General features: G+C 51.2%; 1 protein-coding gene across 1 annotated transcript in view; it reads right to left on the reverse strand.

Moving 5' to 3' along the window:
• MYRIP (myosin VIIA and Rab interacting protein) overlaps nucleotides 1-21,753 on the reverse strand; it is a 153,825-nt gene that overhangs the window by 25,994 nt on the left and 106,078 nt on the right. Inside the window, 4 exon segments of the mRNA XM_032459177.1 lie at nucleotides 7,207-7,329; nucleotides 7,331-7,841; nucleotides 13,233-13,381; nucleotides 20,498-20,641. Coding sequence (XP_032315068.1) covers nucleotides 7,207-7,329; nucleotides 7,331-7,841; nucleotides 13,233-13,381; nucleotides 20,498-20,641 — 927 coding nt within the window.

The following is a 21,753-nucleotide window of genomic DNA, read 5'->3' on the forward strand; positions in this document are numbered from 1 at the left end:
ATTCGATGACTCAGAAGATGAGGTCAAAGAGGAGAGCAGCTCCCCAGACTCGAACAATGATGATGAAATTGACCGTCTAAGTAAAACCTCAGACCGAGTCTTCAGACGACAGTGTCCTAGATGAACTGCCTCAAACCCAAGAATCAATGAGTCACAATGTATTTATAAGAATAAAAGAAAATACGGCATTTTCATTCAGTGGCTCACTCAACAATAACGGCTTCATCACACGTTTTGCAACAAGAATCTAGATCGTCCTTGTTTTGCTAAAAAAGACGTGTGGCAGATTCCTTACGACGTTTGTGCATCAAATTTGCTTGAGACGGTTTGTCATTGTACAAATGCTAAAGGCAGTTGTCTACATAAAGGTGATCAGAAAGAAAGAGATGACAGAAATGAAAAAATAAGTCACTGGATTAATAAAAGAAAAAGAGTCCATTGGAAATGATGATTTCTTTTTTTTTCTGGCCCTGAGCAAGAATGAACAATGAGAGCTTCAGGAGAGGCGGTGAGTGCCCCCAGGATGCGTGAGGAGGAGAAATCCCTTGGTCCGAGGACTTGGGGCAGCTCCTTGGGAAGAATGGGCTCTGAGCAGGTTCTTGAGAGACGAGGAACATTTTAATATGCAGACATGAGGACAGGTGTTCTGCTGAGGAAGCAGCAGGACCAGTGAGACCCGGGGTGCGTGAAACTGCCTGGTGCTCTTAGAGGAATACAGCCCAGGAGTGGAGTGTGTGGGGAGCTTGGGGATGTGGAGGAAACAGGCCTGGGTTAGACTGCGGAGCATCAGCCTAAGGGACTGAGCTTTGCCTCTCAAACAGCGTTGCTGCTACTGTTGGGGTCTGCACCACAACAGCCAGGAAGTCAGCAGCTGGCTACAGGCTCAGGGCTGGTTCCCTCCTCTTCTCGTCTTGCTCAGCAGACTTAACGCACTGACCTGTCCACTCATCTTAATGCTGGCTTGCTTTTCTTTAGCTTTGGCCTGTCTGTTTCTTTATCCCAGGAGGACTTGTGAAGAACTAGTCAACAGCGATTCAGTCTGCCGAGTGCTGACTGAGCTGGCCGCTGGAGCTCAAAGGCGAGAATGACTGTGTTCCTCCTTGGGTGGAAATCACGGTGTGGTGAAGAGGGGGACAGCTAACCACGGAGCTGTGACACACGGGGTCCAGCCTCCACACACGAGAGGGTCTGGTAAGACTCAGTCAGGGAGCTCCCACCCAGCTGGCTGAAGTGGATGCTGTCAGGCAAGGGAAACTGGAATACGTGACATCTGAGCAGAATCTCAAAGAATGAGGGGGAGGGTATAGCTCAGTGGTAGAGTGCATGCTTAGCATGCACGGGGGTGTGGGTTCAATCCCTGGTACTTCCATCAAAAAATAAATAAACCTAATTACCACCCCTTCCCCCTTCAAAAAAAAAAAAAAAAGAATCTTAAAGAATGGACTCCTAAAGCTCATCAGAACATACCTCAAGTTTTATTTGGGTGTCAGTAGTCATATTAAGGCTAAGTGATGGCTCTAGGGTTCAGTAAAGACTCTGTAATCATATGTACAGGGATCTGATACCCAGGAGATGTGATGCCGTGACCACAGATGGAAGCATCGTTACCAAAAGCCATCAGAGCTTCAAAAGTAACTTAGTCATGTTTGGCCATGTCACACTTAGGAAGTAGATTAACATATTTACATTTCCAAAGAAAGAGATTTTTTTCAATCTGCGTGAAGGGTTAAGCGATCCCTGCCCTGTGTTATAAATGTACACATTTCCCCTCACGTCCTGATTTTAATGTCAGTTTCCACGGCAGCTGGGACAATAAAGGCCAAGGTGGGGTCTTGGGTAACATGGGGTCTGCGGATGGGCCTCTGTGGACCCCCGATGTTGTCCGCAAGCCTTGGTTTACACACACACTTCCCAAGGGAGAGGGTTACTGGCTGTCATCAGATTTTCACAGGGGTGCACACCCCTGAAGAACTAAGAAACACTACTAAGAGCAGCGCGTCTACTTCCTAGGAGGACGGTGGCAGACAGGCACGCGGTGCTTGGACAGGGAGCGGAAACTCCCAGGTGAATTCAGAGGAAGGGGAGTAGGGAGGTGGGTTCTCAGGGCCTTCGGGAAGCTGGACTGCGCATTTAGAGACGATGAGGATGCTGCTGAATCTCTGGCCTGAAGAACATGCTCTTTTACTTCAAAGGGACCGTGTGTATCAACACAACTTCACCCAAACACCGAATATACACAGTGGGTTGGACAGTGACTCAGATTACTGAGACGATGGTGAAGTCAGTGGGGAATTCTGAGAAGCTTTGGTGACTTGGGGAAAAAAAGAATCACAGAATGGAATTTTTTAGGGCAAGCTGGATAATTATCAGCAATAAAAACATTTTAAGTAAGTCATCTGGTGAAAATCAGAATTGCTTGCCCACTGGCCACTGTCTTAAGCCCCTCTCCCCAGCCTTACTGAATGGCATCTGTATGTATCATGGGGCAGTATTTTGAAAATAAAAAGTAACGCTTTTCATTTCCCACTAAAATTGCAAGCCCTCACATCTTCATTTTCTTAAGCTAAGTGTGAGTGTTTTACCCCAGGGAAGGAGACTGTGGATCCAGAACCCAAAAATCACTGATCAGCTCACTCTGTGACCTTTTTACTGTGTTAACAGTCTAGAAAACCAGATTTTGTGGAAAGAGTTCTTAGAGACTAAAGTTCCTCCTTCAAAAGCTGGATTTAGCTTATTCCTTATTTGGGATCCAGGGAGAAGGAGCCTCACAGGTTGCCTGTGGCCACTGACCTCCAGCCCCCAGTAGCAGGGGGCGGCTGTGTCAGGGTCCAGTCTGGCCCCAAGTAAAGGCTTTAGGAGCTTTCTGGAGCTGGGCACGGTCAGATTTCCTCAGAGGACCAGTTCTTAGCTTCAGTCACTCTAGTGGTGTCTTTATAGACCTTGAAATCCTTTCTGCTTGCATTCAAAGCCGTTTTCCTCCTACTCTGTGTCCTCACCATCCTCATCAGAATCCTCCGCCTGTCTGAGGGGAGCGCGGCGCTCGTCCCCCGGGCCGGCCGGCGCTCTCCCCCAGAGCCTGTCCGTCAGCTGCCACGTCGCCTGAGGGAAGGTGGGAGGCTCTGGGTTTTCGTCACCATTTTTAAAAAAGAGCCCACCGGGCGAAAGGCTTACTCTCAGATGTTACACGTCCGCCTTCGTTGACTATATCCTGACACTGACGTAAAGCTTTGAGCACTCGTTTTCCCGGCAGTGGTGAGAAGACTTAATTTCCACCAGGTTCTCAAAAGGGCCGACGCCACGTGGATAGTTAAGAAGCGCCATCACACGGCAAGTGCCTCACTGTTGTCTAGACCTGTTCTCGGCAACCGGTCTGTGTCGGGGGCACCAGCCGGCAGTTCCCACCCACCAGGGGAATCACCTGACGCAGATTCTTCTGCCAAGGAGGTGTCTGGTCACACTCGCTCTAAACCGTTGCCGGGTTATGGCCTGTCCTTGCCCAGGCGGCTGCGGAGGCGGGGGTCAGAGGCACGGGGAGGGGCAGCCTTGTCTCAGAGCAGCTCTCTTTAAGTTTTCACTGAAGGAAGGACAGGTTCTGTGCCTAAAAAGGTATGGAGGTAACGGGGAAGACCCATGGGTTGGGGGGTGGGGGCTGTCACCGTTTGGTCTCTGTCCTGGAGGAAATTCAAACACAATTCGAGCAGATTTAAGGGCTTGCTAGGGGGTGTTCTCTGGGCACCCCTCAGAGGCAGGTGTGCCTGTTGGGGGCCTCAACGTGCATGGGGTTGAGGGTGTTGTCACAGGGCCCCCAACATGGCGTGGTCCTGCAAGCACTTGTCAGACTGCATCCTTCTGAGTTCAGAGCTGCACAGCACGCGTGAGCCAGGGCTTGGGGAGGCAGCCATCCACTCCTCTACAGACCCCAAAACTTAATCCTGGGGCAACCCAGGCCAGCTGAGGTCAGCGTCTTCTGGCCCTTTGCAGACAGGACCTGACTGACCTGTCCCTCCAGTCATGTGCTCTCCACACTGAGTGACATGTGAGGGGCAGCCCCCAGACAGCGTGTGTGTTTGCAGCAGTTTCTTGTGGATGGGGCTGTATTCTGTGTTCTCTCCACAAGGACCCAGGGGGTGAGCCTGCAGCATCTTTTAAGGAATGTGTTTATTACCCTAACATGGCTTCCAGGGCTCAGGAAGCTGTTCATAACATTCTCTTTCTGTTGTTATCTAAAGAGCTCAGAGCCACGTTTCTGACAACTCCAGCTCAGGAGTAGGACCCCCCTGCATCCATTTTGTGAACTAACATGACTCCTGGCTTCATTTTGTTTTTCCTACTCTGGCTTTTCCTTTGTCCTACTTTTCTCATCATTATATTTTAATTTTATTTTCTTGTGTTTATGTTTACGTAAACCACTTTCAGTCTTTTTCCTGTAACAAGGCATCAAATAAAGGAATATTAACAGGTTATTAGCTATAAAGAATTGGCAGCTTCTCAATGTGGCAAGACTCTAAACTTATCTTTTAAGAATAATTAGGACCCAGCAGGCTAGACAGGGGGCAGGGTTCACCAATGAGCTCAACAATAAGATGAGATGTCAGAGGAACCTAAAGTAGCAGCCTCCTGCAATCCTGACGTCTCCAACACCCGAAGATTAATTAGCAGGTTTCCATTTTAAAATGGTATCTGGCAAACATCTCTCTGCAACCTCTCCAAGGTTCCCACCAAAACTGTGTGGGAAGATACAGCAAATGGTGAAAACCTACGTAACTCAAAAGCACTGACAGAAGTCAGCTTATTGCCAGTAAATGGACGGGAGCATTTTTCACAAACTGCAAGGCCCATGGAAGTGGACTGAAAAAAATGCATTGGAGACCCGTCGACTCTTTCCCTCTTCTAAGTAGGCACAGTAATCGTTGACCCTGTTCTCAGGGTCCCCAGCCCTGGTCTGGGATGTAAGATAAATGCGCGCCGCAGAACAAAACAAAACAAGGCCATAATTATAGGCAGTAGTAAGACAGTTCTAGAGAACAGTAAGAAAATAGAGACTCCCTGCCGAGTCACTGGTATAACCTGATACCCAAACTGAACAAGACAGCATAAACAAGGAGACCTGCAACAGGAACCAGTTCTTAGAGAAAGGAATTACAATCCAGTAAGATTTCTGCAACGAATGAGAAGACGATTCTGGATTCAGCAGCGAGACAGAGACAGGATGCCAGATGTCACAACCATCTCACAGTGTGACGCACACGACGCCCGCGTGAGAGAAGCGAGTATAAACAGCGGAAATGAAAGATGGAAAGGTCATTACCTGTAGGCGTGTGACTGTCTGCCTGGAACAGCTACGCGTATCGGCCGAAGGGCTACTAGAATTAATAGTCTCCTAGGGTGCTGACTTATAAAACACAAAGTCAGTAATGTTCCGTACACCAGCCAAATCCAGTTAGAACATGGAATAAATAAAAAAAAAGATCTCATTTCACAAGACCAACAAAATGTATAACCTACTTGAAAATTACTTCAAGAGAAAAGTAGAGCTTTGAAAAACATCTATACAACTTTACTCAAAGTAAATGAGTGGAGGAAAGCTGTGTGCACCCTGGACGGATAGCTCCCGCCCCCTCACTGCCCCCGGGGACCACCGCGGTGCCCCAGAGGCCGCGTGCCCTGAAGTCTCTGTCACTCACTGTTAGGAGGAAGAGGTGGGAGCATACGGAGAGTGGGTGTTGATTCTGCTTAAACACAGATACGTCTACAGAACTCTGTCTCTTATGTGCTATGTGTACGTGATGCACAAGTACCACTGTAGTCATTCGGGGGGAGACGGCAGGGATTTAGGGCTGCGGTCAGGGGAAACTATATCTGTATGCTTTAATAACTTTTCTAGTCATTTATTTATATAACTTAAAAGTATGCCAACAGTTTTAAAATACGTGTATTTTGAGAAGAGAACTGCGCTACTAAACTAAACAGGAGAGGGGACGAGGACCATGGTTTAAGTCCCCAGACATGGAAGGCTACCGCCACCTAGTGGGCAGAAGAGGACACTGCCAGGGAGGTGGATGCAGCGCGGGTCCTGCCTCCCCTCTGCCTCCCCACTGCCTGCCCTTCTTGCCTTCTCCCTGTTGATGCCTTGCAAAGATTAACTTTCAAGCCACTTTGCAATAGATAGGAGGCTTCAGGCACCGAGTTATGGTGGACATGTGGCATTTTATGCCTGCCAGTGAATCATGCAGACAATCCTCAAGAGTATCCCTTGAGGCAGTTCAGAGTCCCTGGATAACAGTCTCCACTTGAGCTGGAGGATAATGATTCACAGTGGAACAGGATTTTGTATTTCTGCTTTAAGATCACAGCAGCCCCACATGGCAGGTTTGTAATGATCTTGTTTTACACAGGAGAAAAATGAGAGCTTGGGCCAAAATTCCAGGCAACATAGCTGGTCAGGCAGCACTCATGCTAAATTCTGTGACCTTCTGGGACCCGAGGACCTCTGAGTTCACAGCTGTCTTGGTGGGAGCCCCAGGATCAGGGATCTGGCTAACTCATTCATAGACACTCACTGTGGCAGATCCTGGAGATGTCCCAGGCTGTCTCCCCTGGACCTATATGATTTGCCCACAGCCCTCGGGGACAGCTTCTAGCTCACTGGTAACTTCCCACCTAAGACTGCCTCTCTTTTCTTCTTCATCTTAGGGATTTCTCAGGCACCATGCATGCAAACCTGGCTGTGCACTGAGTCTATGCCCACCCTGGGTGGGACCACTCTCTGCCAGTGGGAGATGGGAGATGGTGGATAACTGCTCCCTGTCCTCAAGTGGGGGAATTCTGAGCTGGGATCCACATGGCCTCTCAGAGGGTCCCTCGTGGGATGGAGCCCAGATTGCCTATCGTGTATCTGAACTGGCCTTTCTCATCTCCCCGCATCACTCTTGGGTTTCCTGGGCTCTCCTCCCACGTAAACCTGCATCCAAATCCTGGACTCAGGACCTGCTTTTGGTGGAACTCAACCTAAGCCTTCAGGGTCCGGGAGCTGGGTACCATGGGAAAGGCAGTGACTTCAGAAAGTGGGTGTGGTTTCTCCAAGAGCAGAGAAAGTCAAGTTGATAGTAATGGGAGTGGCAGGGACATGCCTACACAAGGCAGAGGCAACACAGCTGGGTCTTCCATAGGACTCACAGTGTCTAATAGAAGGCACTGCTTTATTACCTGGTGGGTGTCCGGATCCGGCGGCTGGGCTTCGGGGGAAGGTGATTCCTTGCCTGGCTCCTCCGAGCCCACCCGGGCCCTCCTCCACCTCCGGGCCCGACGACCTGCAGCGTGGGGCGCCTCAGTCAGGCTCGCTGCTGTCTGAGGTCTCCCTACTGGCTGCCTGGGGGTTGAAGTTCACGTCCAGCTCTCCCTGGAGGTGCATTTCGGCTGCGGCGCTCCTGGGGGCCTTCCTCTGCAACCAGGACAGCCTGGCCCGGCGCCCAGCTTCCCGGGAAGAGCCGGCTGAGGAGGTCTCCGAGTCAGAGCACATGGCCTCGGGGTTGGGGGAGAGCCCGGGGGAGGCCGAGGTGGCGGAGGGGCCTTGGTCTGAGCCCTGGGCCTGCGTGGGCTGCAGCCAGGGGTTCCGGGGCAGGCCCTGGGGCTGAGGGCACAGTGAGCTCAAGGCCTCCCGCCAGTCAAAGTCCTCCTCGCTGTCGGAGCCCATCTCGTCGTAGGCCGATGCCACACTGGAGGCCGCCTCCAGGGCCTGGAAGGTGCCGCTCTTGGGTTTGGCCAGCAGGCGGGTCGGGGGCAGAGCCCCATCCTTCAGGGCCATCCAGTTCCCATCGGGGCTCTGCAGAACAGGGACCACAGTCTGCGGGCAGGAGGGGGAGAGAGCCAGAAAGGGGCTGTTACCACCTTAGAGCCAGGGGCCCCACAAAGACCTCAACTTCCTACAGCACTTTCTGGTCACCCTGCCCAGACTGTGACCGCCTCCTTCCCGGAGCTGCTGTGACAGCCCGTCTGGTCACTCTGTGATCGGATCTGTGTTCTGGCCGATCATGTGCGGGGCTGAGCCCTCCTCCCCGACGGCAGGGTCTGGCCGTCGGGCATCTCTCTGGCCCGCCGTGTCCCCACGTCAGCTGGTGCAGAGGAAAGAGCAGAGATTGTGAAGTCAGAGGGCCTGGTGGAGAGTGCGCTCAGCCACTTGGCAGCCGCGTGAGCTGAGCTTCAGTCCCTGGGTGGCAAAAAGGGCACAGCTAATACCTCCCTGGGATGCTCTGAGGATGACATGAGAGAGGCTCATAACGTGTGTCACACGTACCTGCTCAGAAGAGGAATTCTTAACAGCTCTCTCTCCCAACCCGAAATAAGGCCGCTGAGGGGCAGGGCTAAGAACAAGAACTTGGGATTCAGGCAAAGCCGGGGCTGAGCCCCAGTCACTGCTGTTACCAGCAGGTGACCCTGGTCAGAGAGCATCTCTGAGCCTGTGTCCTGACCTGTCAGTGGGGACAGGGAGACGCTCCTGGGCTGCCGACGATTATTAGAAGACAACGTATGTGAAGCATCCAACCCAGCGCCTGCCGCACTCAAGACCCCCGCTATCGCATCTTCCATCTGCTGAACTGGATTACGCTGACAATCCTCAACGCCTGACTATGCGCAGCACCCACGGGCTCCGCGTACACGTGCACACACACACATCTGTGTGTGGATCCTGCGGCTCCTCTTCAGCACCTGCAACAGTACTGCCGCCGACTGCCTGAACGCTCATAAGAGAGGCCAACCAGGGTGTTATGACCTTTAACTGTTACGAGCTCTCTCGTGATGATGGTAGGTCTGCCGGGAAACAGGGTTCTATTTTGTTGGCTTTTCCCCCAGTGGCAGATCCCGAGATCATCAGTCAGGTAGCGCAGAGGGGGGATTCCACATCCACTCTGGGTGTCTCTGAAAATGCTCAGACTCTCTCAGTGAAGCAATTAATGGCCTGTAAGCAGCAATCTTGGTTTTCCTAAGGCTTCCTCTGGTTACCAAAGCCTGTGCTGACTGCCCTGGGACAGGAGGAATCACCACCTTCTGGGAGCTGCCCTGACCAGTGACTGGGGAAGCTGGTGGATAAGCACCCCAGGTCCCTTGCCCACTGGGACTTGGAGCTCAGCTCCCCAGTGGGCAAGCTCGTCACCCACGGTCGCACCCTGCTTCAAAACAAGTCATTTGTTGCCTGCCTTCCCTTCCCTGCCTCATGACCCCACTCCCCTCCCTGGGGTCCCTGAGTTCACCTCCAGATGAATTACAGGCCCCGAGTCTTTGTGTTAGGGTCTGCTTCCGGGGGAAGCCGAGCAGACACTGACCTTATGCAAAGCAGACTCACCCTGTCCGCTCTGAGGGAAAGGTGCCTCCTGGGGGCCTTACAGTTAGTGGCTGAGGCTGCCCTCTGGTCCACCTCTGGGGCGCTGAGTCTGACATTTCTCCTCAGTGGCACACCCTTGGCTGTCTTTGCTTGAGGAGGTGGCCACTCTGTTCTCCAAGCTTTGCCAAAAAACTTTTTTTTTAACACTTAAACTGTATAATAGCTATTTTTGTGGTTGTCGCCCCACCCCCGACCCCCGACCCTGAGCTCCCCGGGCGCAGGGCTGTGTCTTTTTCACGGCTGGATCCTCAGCCCCTGGCCAGTTCTGCAACCCATCCTAGGCCTGAAACGACCACTCACTAATGAACACAGGCACCCACAGTCTACAGGGGAAGTCGGGGTTCTTTATGGGTGGCTGTGTACCAGCCCTGCTGTCTGCAGCCTCTCCTGGGGCCACAGGAGGAAACCAAAGAGGGAAGGCCCTGATGATGCCACCCTGTGCCTGGCTCCAGGGTTAGCTGTCAGTGTGGTCCTGGACCTGCCTCCAACACTCACTGCACAGGAACAGCTCCTCTTCTCTCCTGCCTTTTATAATCCCCAGTGGCACGTTCCGCTGGGGAAGCTAAAAGTTGGCCAACTTTTATCTCAGCAAAAGCAGCGACGTACCGTGAACGCCCCACCCTATGAAAACCCTGGTTGTCAACCTGCATCCTTGGAACCCCTCAGAGCCCTGCCTGGGCTCCAGGACCACATTCCCTTAGTGCATCAAGAATCCCCCTCTGCGACCCTGCTCTCCTCCACCCTCTCCTTTGGCCAAATTCGCACTGTTTGATGACTGTGCAGACACAACCCACAGGGAGAAACTCAAGAGCCAGGGCTGTCCGTGATCTTTATTCCCAGCACTAAGCACACACTGTGTATACAGCAGGTGCTCAATCAAGGTCTGCAGAGTGAAAATGTGTCTGGGGGGAGCTCCAGTCATTGCTGGAAGCCCTGTCAAGACTGAAGACAAAGGTGGGTTTACTCAGCCCCCGGGGTCCCAACAGCTGACCTCAACTGGGGACCAACAGGCTCCAGAACCAAGCCCTGTCCTGAGGCATAAACAGAACTGCTGAAAGCAGCCCAGCGGACGCTGACCTTCTAAGACGACCTCTGCCCCTGGGCCGCCTCTGCTCTGCGGAGACCGAGCAGGGCCCCAGGGAATAACTTGCTTCTGCTAAACAGACCAGACCTCTTTCAAGACCTCTGGGGCTGGCCTGGACATCTGAGCACATCAAGGACTGGACTGGACAGCCCCCAGAAAAGCCAGCAGTTTTCTGCACAAGTGCTCTATAGTCTTTATTTCAAATCTTCATCCTGAGACATGCAAGGATTTTTGAGCTGAGTATGAAATGTGTGTGTGTGTGTGTTTGTGTGATGTTGTTGAACTAAGTTTTACATTTCTATGCATCGATAAATTACACGTGGGTGCCTTAGAGAAATTTATACACAAAATCATTTTGAAAACCAAAATCGGCAGGGGTGGGGAGGGGAGGGTATAGCTTAAGCAGTAGAGTGCATGCTTAGCATGCATGAGGTCCTTGGTTCAATCCCCGGGACCTCCTTTAAAAATAAATAAATAAATAAACCTAATTACCTCCCCCCACCAAAAAAAAATTTTAAAAATAAAAAAATGTAAACCAAAGCCCTTTACAAATTTATCTGGAATGCTCATAAGTCAGCATTGGAGAAATGGAGAGTCTTTTAGAAGTGCTTCTAAGACCCCCTGAATGTGCCAGTTTCTAAGTCTGAATTTTGAAGTGCTCTTTCTTTGTTTTTGTTATTTGTTTATTTTTATGGCGGGAGATCCCTACTATCAGGCAGTATAGCTGCAAACCCTGCAAACTGAAACCATGATGTTTGGGTTTGAGAACCACATTGGTTGTGGCGTCTTGGACAAGTCACTTACCCTCCCTGTCCTTCAAGGTTCTTATCTGCCACACAAGATAATGGCAATGCTTTGGAGGAACAGCAGTGCTACTGGAGGAATAAATAAAACAGTGTCCGCAAATGGATTCTGTAAACGTCAAAAATGGTAAAGTGATTTTTAAAAAGGCAGTTACTACTGTTTACTGAGGAGCTACATGTGATATTCTCATAAGCCCCGTGGAATCAGAGTCCCTTTTCGGTGGGGATATTCAGTTCCTGAAAACTGAGAGATAAAGAGAGAAAGAAAGAAAGAATATGAATGAATGGACGAATGATGAATGAACGAATGAATGGATATGGCTGTGTTTGGCAGCCAGGAGAAAGAAAAGCAGATCTAGAAGAGAAAAACGCACTTAAAAAAGCAAAAACATATACAGTAAGTAAAGAAAATGTCATGTGCTCACAGAATCTCTAGTTTCTACTGGCACGTACTAAAAAGTTAACAAGGAAATGATGTCTCTTGGAAAATCTGTAGAATGACTGTTAAAACATATTTAATGTTTTTCGATTCTTTGCACTGGAGTAATGATGGAATTTGTTTCTATAGCTGTTAGTTCAACCTTTTCCCTTACTGAGAAGAAATGATAGCACGACCTTTAAAAGGGTATTTCTAAAATGAATATTTTGCTGCAGATTTGTTGCTGTCGTCCAGGAACGGGGCCTAAGCTGACGGAGGACACGGGCAGAGAGTACCGTTAGTGGTTTCCTCTCGGGAGCACGAGGTGCCAGCTCCCACTGCCGGTACACACACCCGGGCGAGGAAGGGAGCCGACTGTGCGGGGGCAGGGCGAGCACCTTTCCTCGGACAGTCAGTCGCGGGGCCCAGGAGACTAGCTGGCCTGAGCATGGGGCTCCACAGGCCCTCGGCGGTTACCCACGTGGCCCCAAGCACCTCACAGCCTTCGGATGTGTGACTTCGGGAAAGTGACTCCGCTAATTTGAGCCTCCTCATTATGAGGGATTGCCTGACTAGACAGCTTTATAAAGGACTGTGTGTTGCAGACGTTGAGGAGTTTCTGGAGAGGCGAGTTCACTGCCCTGCATAGAGACTGGGATAGTCTAGGACCAGGAGAGGGAAGAGTGGGCAGGCATACCATCCTCAGCTGTGGCAGGGACGCCAGCTGCCCAGCAAAGACCCTGCACCTGGCGCCTGTCATGGCCGAGTGATGCTACTGGGATGCATTTGCCTGGCTGGGACTACGTTTCCCAGGGCCCCCTGCGTCCAGGTGGGGCCACGTGACTAGCTCTTGCTCATGGAAGGGGAGTGAAAGCGATGAGTGCCGTTTCCCTGCTGAGGTGGTTCGGGAGCAGGTGCCCTGTCTTCCTCACTCTCTCTTCCTCCGCCTGCTGGCCGATGTGAATGACCCAGCAGAAGACTCAGAGGCCCTAGATAACTACAGAGCCACAAGGCAGAAGGAGCCTGGGGCCTCTGGAGGCCTCCCACGGCCAGGACACTGCACAGCACTGTTGTGTGATGAGAAATAAAACTACTGCATTAAGCCACCTAAATGTCTGGTTTACGTGTTAGAGCAGCGAGTGTTACCCTAAGTCATACGTCAGGTTTCAGAAAGGATACTCTGAAAAGTGACCAATGCTGGGACCCAAACCCCTCTGAAGGCTGACATGAATGCCTGCTAGGTTGCAGTGGGGGTCCTGGACTACATAAGACAGCTCCTCCTAGTCTGTGCACAACAGACAGCTGAAGTGGGGCTGGGCACACTGGCCCTGGAGCCCCACAGGTCTCAGCAGGAAAACTGCCCACGTGCACGTGGGAAACACGACCACATCACAGACTGTGTGCGGTGCAGGAGGCCTCGTGACCTGGCAGCGCAGCTGCCCCAAACAGGCACACCCCCAACTCAGCCCGATGGGAGGAAGGGCTGAGTGGCCACACAACAGCGTCTGTGAAACCCACAGGCCACGCAGATGCCGCCCAGAGCGCTCACTTGTCTCGTCCAGCCTGTCCATGCTCTTCCAGCTGGGCAACGCCGCCTCCTCCCTCGGCTGCTGGTCCCTCGGTGGCCTGGCTGCAGCCTCCGGCGAAGAGGTCCTCAGGGCATCTTCTCTGCTGAGTGAGAACGCAGACTGGGACCGCTGTGGAAAGAAAAGAGAGGAAGGGGCGAACTGGTGACGCACGGCCACCAGGAGGGGTGCCTTCAGAGCCGGCCGGCGCCCCACGGCAGTGGAGAAGACACGGCTGATGGCACTCCTCACCCAGCTCCTGCTTTTCCAGCCATCCTCCCAGCCACAGTTTCTTACGGCCAACTGTGCGTGAAGAAAATGACAGCATCGTCCCTTCAAAGACCTCCATGCCTGAGCGTTTCAGCAGCGAGAGGAGAAAGCACAGCATTAAATGCTACAACAGTCAGGTGTGCCGAGGCTGCTCAGTCCACACCTGAGGGCGACTGCAACATGTTCCCATTTAAAGAAAGGAAAGTAAACGCTAACCTAAGGACAAGTGGTAGAGATGAGATTTCAAAGGACCGACGGGATGCATGTTTGAACTGTATCATTTAATTGTTACAGGTGTTACAGGGAGAATTTGAAGCTCAAATGTTCTATATAGGGAATTTCATCAAACAGAAAGAAACCAATTTTCTCCTTTGTCGTTTAATGAAGGCATTCTCTTGCACTGGTGATTTGCTTTGCTCTTTTTATATCGATGAAACTGAGGAAGGAAAGGGTCAAGCCACGGAAAGTATCTTTGACTATAAAATGAAGCAAAGTACTGATCTGACTCAGGCCCCAAGCAGTCTGGCGCCACCTGCTGGCGGACCTCAACGCCACCAGCCCCACTGCCTTCTCTCCTGGGGAGAAATGGGCTCATCTTGGTGACTTTCTTCCTCTCCCACCACAGGTTCTTAGAGTGGGAGACAAAAGGGGAGCATCTCTGGGGGAGCTGTGGGCAGAGCCCTGGGATGGCTGAGGCTGGACTCAGGACTCAGCCATTCCTGGGCTCCAATTCCACAACAGCTTGGCTGAGTGACAATGTCTTGAGAGATGTGAAAACATTAGCTTGTCTTGTACACACACAGAGTAAATGTCTAATAAGTGGAAGCTCAAAAAAGGTGTTTGAGAATAAAAAAAGGAAAATAGTAAACACCAGCTCCAAGATGTTAAGTAACCTAAATGTCCATCGACAGATGACTGGATAGAGAAGCTGTGGTATATTTATACAATGGAATACTACTCAGCCATAAAAAAGAATAAAATAATGCCACTTGCAGCAACATGGATGGACCTGGAGATCATCATTCTAAATGAAGTAAGACAGAAAGAGAAAGAAAGATACCATATAATATCACTTATATGTGGAATCTAAAAAAAAAAAAAGGACACAAATGAACTTATTTACAAAACAGACTCACAGACATAGAAAACAAATTTATGGTTACGGGGGAGGAGGGAAGGGATAAATTGGGAGTTTGAGATTTGCAGATACACACACTATATATAAAATAAACAAGGACCTACTTCATACCCAGGGAACTATATTCAATAGCTTGTAGTGACCTCTAATGAGAAAGAATATAAAAAGGAACGTGTATGTTTGTGTGTGTGTATATGAATCACTGCTGTACACCAGAAACTAACACAACATTGTACATCGACTACACTTCCATTAAATAAATAAACAAACAAACAAATAAATAAATTTAAAAATTAAAAAAGTATTTAGTTGAGAAATTGAACTTCATGACTAGGGTTTGGGGGGAAGACAACGCTCTCTGAATGTAGCCTTGCCCAAAGAATGGTTAATGGTCTGAGGAAAGACTCAGAGAGGCCGAGGATGGAGGCTCGGCTGAGGATGGAGGCTCAGCCTCCCCGTCACTGCGGGCCCACCCAGGGTCCAGCAGCCCTCACATGGAGGGCGTCCGGCACACTCTGTTGGAGAGGGTGGTGCAGCCAGTTCTGGTTCAGAAAGAGCCATAGGAAACCTCTTCTGCTTCCACCTATAAGACCTGGAGGCCAGTCTAGGAGAAAGATGGGTTTGCGGGACAAATACGGAACCCTTTAGCTGTGCACCAAGGGTGGCAACCTGCCTCCTATCCGGATGACATTAAGAGAGTAAGGTTAGTCTCCAGACCTGCTGTTCAACGCAGTGGTCATAGGTCAGCACAGCCTGGGGAGGAATGACTCTCCCCATTCTGTCAATTGGATGAGATGCCGTGTGCATTCAGTTCAAGCCAGCCACAGTCCTCCCCACGCTGGGCTGAGGGTCCTGGGCTTCGTCTGTGCTTCCCGGGCTGTATTACACTCTACTGCAAACATCTGGGTTTTTCGCCTGGTGTCTCCACCAGACTGCAAGCAGCTGAGGGCAGGTAATGGCTTGTTCACAGTGACATCCCCAACCCTGGCACGGTCACTGGTACAGAACTGGAAATCAATGAATGTTTACTGTGGACTGTGTGGGGTTTGGGGTGGGCTACAGGGTAGATTTTCAGAAGTGCCTGATTATTTTTTTTTTCTAACCTTGCTAGCATCTTGGATAAGACTGGGGAGCAATAGAAACAAAGAAGCCGTGGCCCGCTGTCACCCTCACTTACATTCCGGAGGGCAAGGTCCCACTTGGAGGAGACCAAGCTAACACACACACATCAAGTGGCTCCAGCTGGGCACCAGTTCTGTCATTCTGAGGGCTCCGTAAGCACTGATCCTGTCCCTAGTGACCTGAACAGCTCTGGCCCTTGACAACAACCAAGGTTTTCTTGGGGCTGGGTATTCAGGAAGCCATCTATGATTCTGCAAAATCCTTGACAGATAGATGACAGGCGGCTATTACAGAGCAGAGATCACGGCTGACAGTCTGTTGGCAAGTGAACTTATTCAGAATGAAGGAAAAAATCCTTCCATGGCAAACTCCCATGTATTCAGGGGGACATATCCTTGACACATCTCCCACCTTGAAGTGGCGAGAAGACCCCCTTCGGTGTCACCACATGACCTTTCTGTCTCTGCTTACAGACTTGTCGACTATTCCACAGACTGTGAGCTCCTTGAAGGACAGGGACAGTTTTTTGGGTGTGACCCTCGGTCCCATGTCAGTGACTGACTTTGCAGGATGTGAGACACAGGTCTGGCCGCAAGAAGCTGACGGCTCACTGCCAGGTGCGGGCAAACTGCCACCTCACCCGAGCATCTTCTATACCCTGGCTTTTATTTTTCTAACTTCAAGCTTGTCACCGTAAATCACTGAATACATGTTTAAAAGAGGGAGGAAATAATAGTTAATATTTCACTTAGCAGTGGCTCCAACGATGTTTGGTTTCTGTATGTGTGTGTCTGTCGGAGGTGGCTGGGGTCCATTTCTATAGGATAAAGTGCTCCCTCACTTACAAAAGCCAAGACCAAGAAATGAAAAGCTCTTCTCTGGTCTCAGCAGGGAAGATGGAATCTATGTTTGTCACGTAAGAGTTGAAGATGCCAGGCTTTTATAATCTATTTCAGGCAGGCCACTGTTTCACATTAGGGGAAAAAAAGCTACATCTTGACAATCACAAAAAAGCCCCCAAAAGCTGCCTCCAACACGTCTCAGGCACTGCTGGCCGGCTGTCTCCAGTCAGGGTGGAAAAGCCCCAGTTTTGGACCTAGACCTCGGTTTGCCTCAAATGCATTGCAATCAGCATATGGCCCAGGAGGTGGCGCCACCACAACGCTTTTACTTGCCAGTCGGTTCAACCTCTGTAGCTCTTGGGACCTTGATTAATTTATTTGCTTTATTACCCTGGCTGGCCTTCTGTACCCACTCTTTCACTCCCACTCACAGCTTCTGTTTTCCTTCCTCTCACCCACCCTAGGGTCCACATCTCTGCTGGGGGGCTGGCCTGGTGGGTGGAGTCCAGGGGTCCGGGAATGTTAGCCTGCCAGCAAAGCCTTGACAATTTCAAACAGGCCCTGCCTCTTAGCTCTTCAGGCATTAATAGGGAGTGTGCTGGGTCAGAGCCAGCTCTTCCTCTTGCTCTGAGCCCTCTCGGAAGGAACTTCAGCTATTCAAAGCCTCAGCGTCCTCACAGAAAGGGATCAGCGCCCCGCCTAGCACACAGAATGCACTCAGTAAATAATAGTCAAAACAGGAGCATTTATTAAGCTCCATCCCCTCACTCAGTCCAGCCGCGTGCGTGTGGGTAAGCTGCGGCAGCGCAGAGTAACTTGCCCAAGCACACAGCCGGTGGGGGCAGAGGCAGGGTCTGCCTGGCTGCAAGGGGATGCTCTTCCATGCCCTCTCAGTGACGACCCCGACAGCCTTTGCTGAAAGCCTGGGGACAGGGCACTCCTGGTGGACATGCTCCAACCCAGAAGGACTTGCCATCCAAACTGGCTGGTGCTGCAGGTTTAGGTGAAACCCACAGTGTGATCATCAGTTACCTTTGCTAACGCTTCCTTGGCAGCCGCGAGTCCCCAGGTGTGGGCAGCAGTGCCCTGTTCTGCTGTATCTCTTGGGAGGATACGTTCTTGCTATGACTGCAATGAGAATCATCACCGCCAGGGCAGAGACTCCCTGAGGCCCCGATCACGGCTTCAAGATAATCTCTGCTCTACAGGAGCCCACGACATAAAACAGGGAGAAAATGTTTTCAGCATCGAGGCAAAGGGACAAATAACAGTGTCCAGATGAATAACACCTGGGACTTAGCTTCGCTGTGTATTTCTAGGGTCCAGTGGAGCCATTAAATTCAACCCAATCATTACAACGATAATGAAAAATCCTTTAGGTTTGTACTATGGTCATTTAAAGGAGAGAGCAAATGTGAGGGAGGAAAATGACAAAGACACAGAGAGAAAAGGCTGAGGAAAACAGACAGGAGACAGAGACAGGCAGAGACACACCCTGGTCGCCGGGCACAGCGTACGCCCAGCCCCTGCTGTGGTCATCACCGTTATCAACAGCATCACCACATTATTACAGAGATGATTTTTTATACACACGCGCCCAAAGAGACAGGCATTTGATGAATTATAACCCCTGCACTGGCGCCTTTTAGGATATTGCATCTTAAGTCTTTGGAAGCCTGACTACACTGACCCCTCCCTCTACTGGCAGAGAACCACACAATAAGGCAGGAAATTAAAAAGAGAACAATCACTGAACTTTCTTTCAGGAAAACAGACGAGAAATCCTGTCGGAACGGGGATGGATGGAGTCTGGGTTTGGCCATTAAGCCCGAGTAGGGAGGCCTGGGGTGTTCTGGGGGTTCTGCAGAGTGACTCCCTGAGCCAGAGCATTCGTGTCATCCGAGACCTGATACCGGAGGAAGCACTGCCAGGAGGCCACTGGCTGAGGGCCCTCCAGGGCCTGCAGGCCAGGTTGCGCCCCCTTGAGAGATCACAAAGAGACCCTCCTTAAGTCTGCGGCCTGCTGCGTCACCCACGAGCTCAGGGCCAATGGACAGACACCCAGGCTCCAGCCCAGACCCCGAGTCAGGGCCCCTGGAGTGGGGCTCGGGCTGCTGCTGTGGATGAGCGTCCACGGTGAGAACAGCTTGTGGAAAGACGGGAGAGCCAGGCACCAGGCACCCAGAGACCGAGGCTTGGGCTGCTGGGTCACACCCTGGAGCATTTCTGCTTTTATGCTCTGTTTCTCACTCTCTCTTCATCTCACCCCCTGAGGCCAGTGCTGGGTAAGAAAGCTTTCACGGAGGACGAAAATAATCTCTCTCTTCACTGTCTCATCAAGTAGCCACCAGCCCCAGGTGGTGCTGAGGCCCTGAAACGTGGCCAGTGCGCTCTGCTAACAGATTGTAAGGTCCCAGAGGGCAGAGACAGACTTCTAGTTGCTTCTGTTCTCCTTGGTGCCACGCCAGTAAAAGAAGCTGACAGCATGTTGACAAGGGAAGGGTCTGCCTGATTTTTAATGAAGTTAAATCTCTGATAAAGTCGTAGAGATACTCCTGGTCACCCCCACGCACCTGGCAGCTGGTGAGGACGCGGGGAGAGTTGACGCGGGTGACGCTGCCGCCCAGCACTCCCGGACGTGCGGGGCACCCGCTTTTCAACCTGCTCTTGCAGGGGCGAGTATCACTGATCCCCCAGGAGGAGCAAGGTAAACCCCGGGGTGCTGTTCCCATGTCTGCCGTTCCAGGGTTTTTTTCTTTAAAGTGTAGTTGATTTACAATACTGTGCTAGTTTCAGGTACGCAGTAAAGTGATTCAGCTATATATATACACGTATTTTTCAGATTATTCTCCGTTATAGGTTATTATAGGATATTGATAAATCTTTGCTGCTCATCTGTTTTATATATAGCTGTTTATATCTGTTAATCCCAAATTCTTAATTTGTCTCTCCCTCCCTTTCCCCTTTGGTAACCATAAGTTTGTTTTCTATGTCTGCGAGTCTGTTTTGTATATAGATTCATTTGTATCATTTTTCAGGTTCCACGTCTAAGTGATATCACATGGTATTTGTCTTTCAGTCAGTATGATCATCTCTAGGTCCCCCCGTGTTGCTGCAAGAGGCATGATTTCATGCTTTTCCACTCTGCCTCCCCAGCTTTAAACAGCACCCATGTATCACCCTGTCCCTGGTCCCACACAAGACCAGGGGCGCCTGCAGCCGACAGGACACCAGCCCTGCTGCCCCTGCTGCCCCTCCACGTGGAGGCCCGGCCCTTCTCCGGCTCCCTTCTGAGCACGCCCGTGTCCTCACACAGAGGACCTCACGGGCTTGGTGACTCGCTGCAGACACAGCAGGCCCAGACCCTGGGGTCACAGGAAGGACACTGTGCTTCGCGACTGGGGGTGACGAACAGAAAGGCCTGTCCATATCAGGACTTCCCACCCATGTCTGGATGTGACCGTTTTGGTGGCTCAGAGCCAATGACAATTCTCTCGCTGTCACTATTCAAGTTTCAGGAAAGCAAGCTATCAAGTTGTAAGGACACACACGGCTGTCAAAAAGCCATGTGTTTTCCCCTCCTGGGACTCAGTACAACTCTTTTCAGAATGAATTTTTCAAAAGCTGAATGATGTCGTTATTTTTACTAAATGAGTCTCTGCGCGGAAACCCACCTCCACGTTCTCGCACAGGCCCCCGCTCAACTCTCTCTCTCCACCTCTCCCCGCCCTTTAGGAACCCTGCGCTGTCTGGAGGACACGTGTCCACTCCAGATGTGAAGCGTGGCCCTCACTTCCATGGGGGAAAGCGGCTCTGACCTGCACACCAGGGCCCCAGGGGGGAGGGGGGGCGGGCTGGCGCCGCGTGGGGACTCACCCAGAGGCTGGGGGAAGCTCGGAGGCCTCCCGGGGCGGCGGTGGGCCCCTCGCCGGCCACCTTCACCCCGCAGCTCTGGGGCTGCGGCCACTCTGGCTCCTCGTCCACGTGCTGCTCACTTTTGTTCTTCTGCTTCCTTATGATCTGGGGAGGAGGCGGTGACAAAAGGGGGCAAGTGACGGGCGAGGCCTCCCGTGCTACGGGGGTAAACGGGACCACCTTTGGGAGTGTTTTCGCCACGTAAGAGCTCGGTTTCAGCAGAATACCAGCTGGTTTCAGCTCTGCCTTATGGTCAAACAGCACACGTAAAGCCACGAACATTCTACAGCACTTTACAGTTTGCAACCTTTTCTATTTATTAAATGCGTATCGCGTGCCAAGCTCCGTGCTTGGCATCAGATACGCTTTACCTCATTTAATTCTCAAAATAATTCCATGAGCTCCATCCTATAACTCTCGCTAGTTTTCACATGAGGAAACAGGCTCACAGAGGTTATCAGTTAAGGATGCCCCACTCATAAACAGTGGGGCTGCATCTCAAACCCAGAGTCTCTGGTTGGACATCCTGACTTTAGGAAGCCTCTGGAAGCCCTAAGGAGGGGCAGGTACCAAATGTCATCAGGAAAGGCTTCGGGTCTTGGAAACTGAGATCAGTCAGGTGGTCAATGATTTGATCAATCATGCCTACTTAAGGAAACCTCAGTTAAACATTCTGAAACCATGAGGCTGCCTTTCTGGCTGGCACATACTTTGGTGCGTTGGGGGAGGTGGGTACAGAGAGAGCTCTGCATGCCCCTCGCCACCCCCAGGCCTCGTTGCCCTGTGTGTCTCTCCATCTAGCCGTTCATTTGTATCCTTTCTGGTAAACGTAATTGTAATAGCCCTTTCCTGAGTCCTGTGAGTTATTCTAGCAAATTACCTAACCTGAGGGGGTGTCATGGGAATCCCTGAATTTGTGGTAGGCTGGACAGAAGCTCAGTAACCTGGGGAAACCTGAGACTTGCCACTGGCATCTGAAGTGGGGGCAGTCAAGTGAGGCTGAGCCCTTAAACTGGGGGGTCTGTGCCAATAACCCCGAGTGGTCAGTGTCAGAATTGAACTGAAAGATAGGACACTCATTTGGGGTCAGACAGTTGGCTGTGGAACACAGGAATAATCCTTGTTTAAAGCCACCGAATTCTTGGGTGGTTGGTTTCTCTGTGGTAATTAACTGGTACACCATGTGAGGTCGCTGGGGGCGTGGAGGGAGCAGGGGT

Source organism: Camelus ferus, chromosome 17 (assembly GCF_009834535.1).
Source record: "Camelus ferus isolate YT-003-E chromosome 17, BCGSAC_Cfer_1.0, whole genome shotgun sequence".
Classification (NCBI taxonomy): Eukaryota; Metazoa; Chordata; class Mammalia; order Artiodactyla; family Camelidae; genus Camelus; species Camelus ferus.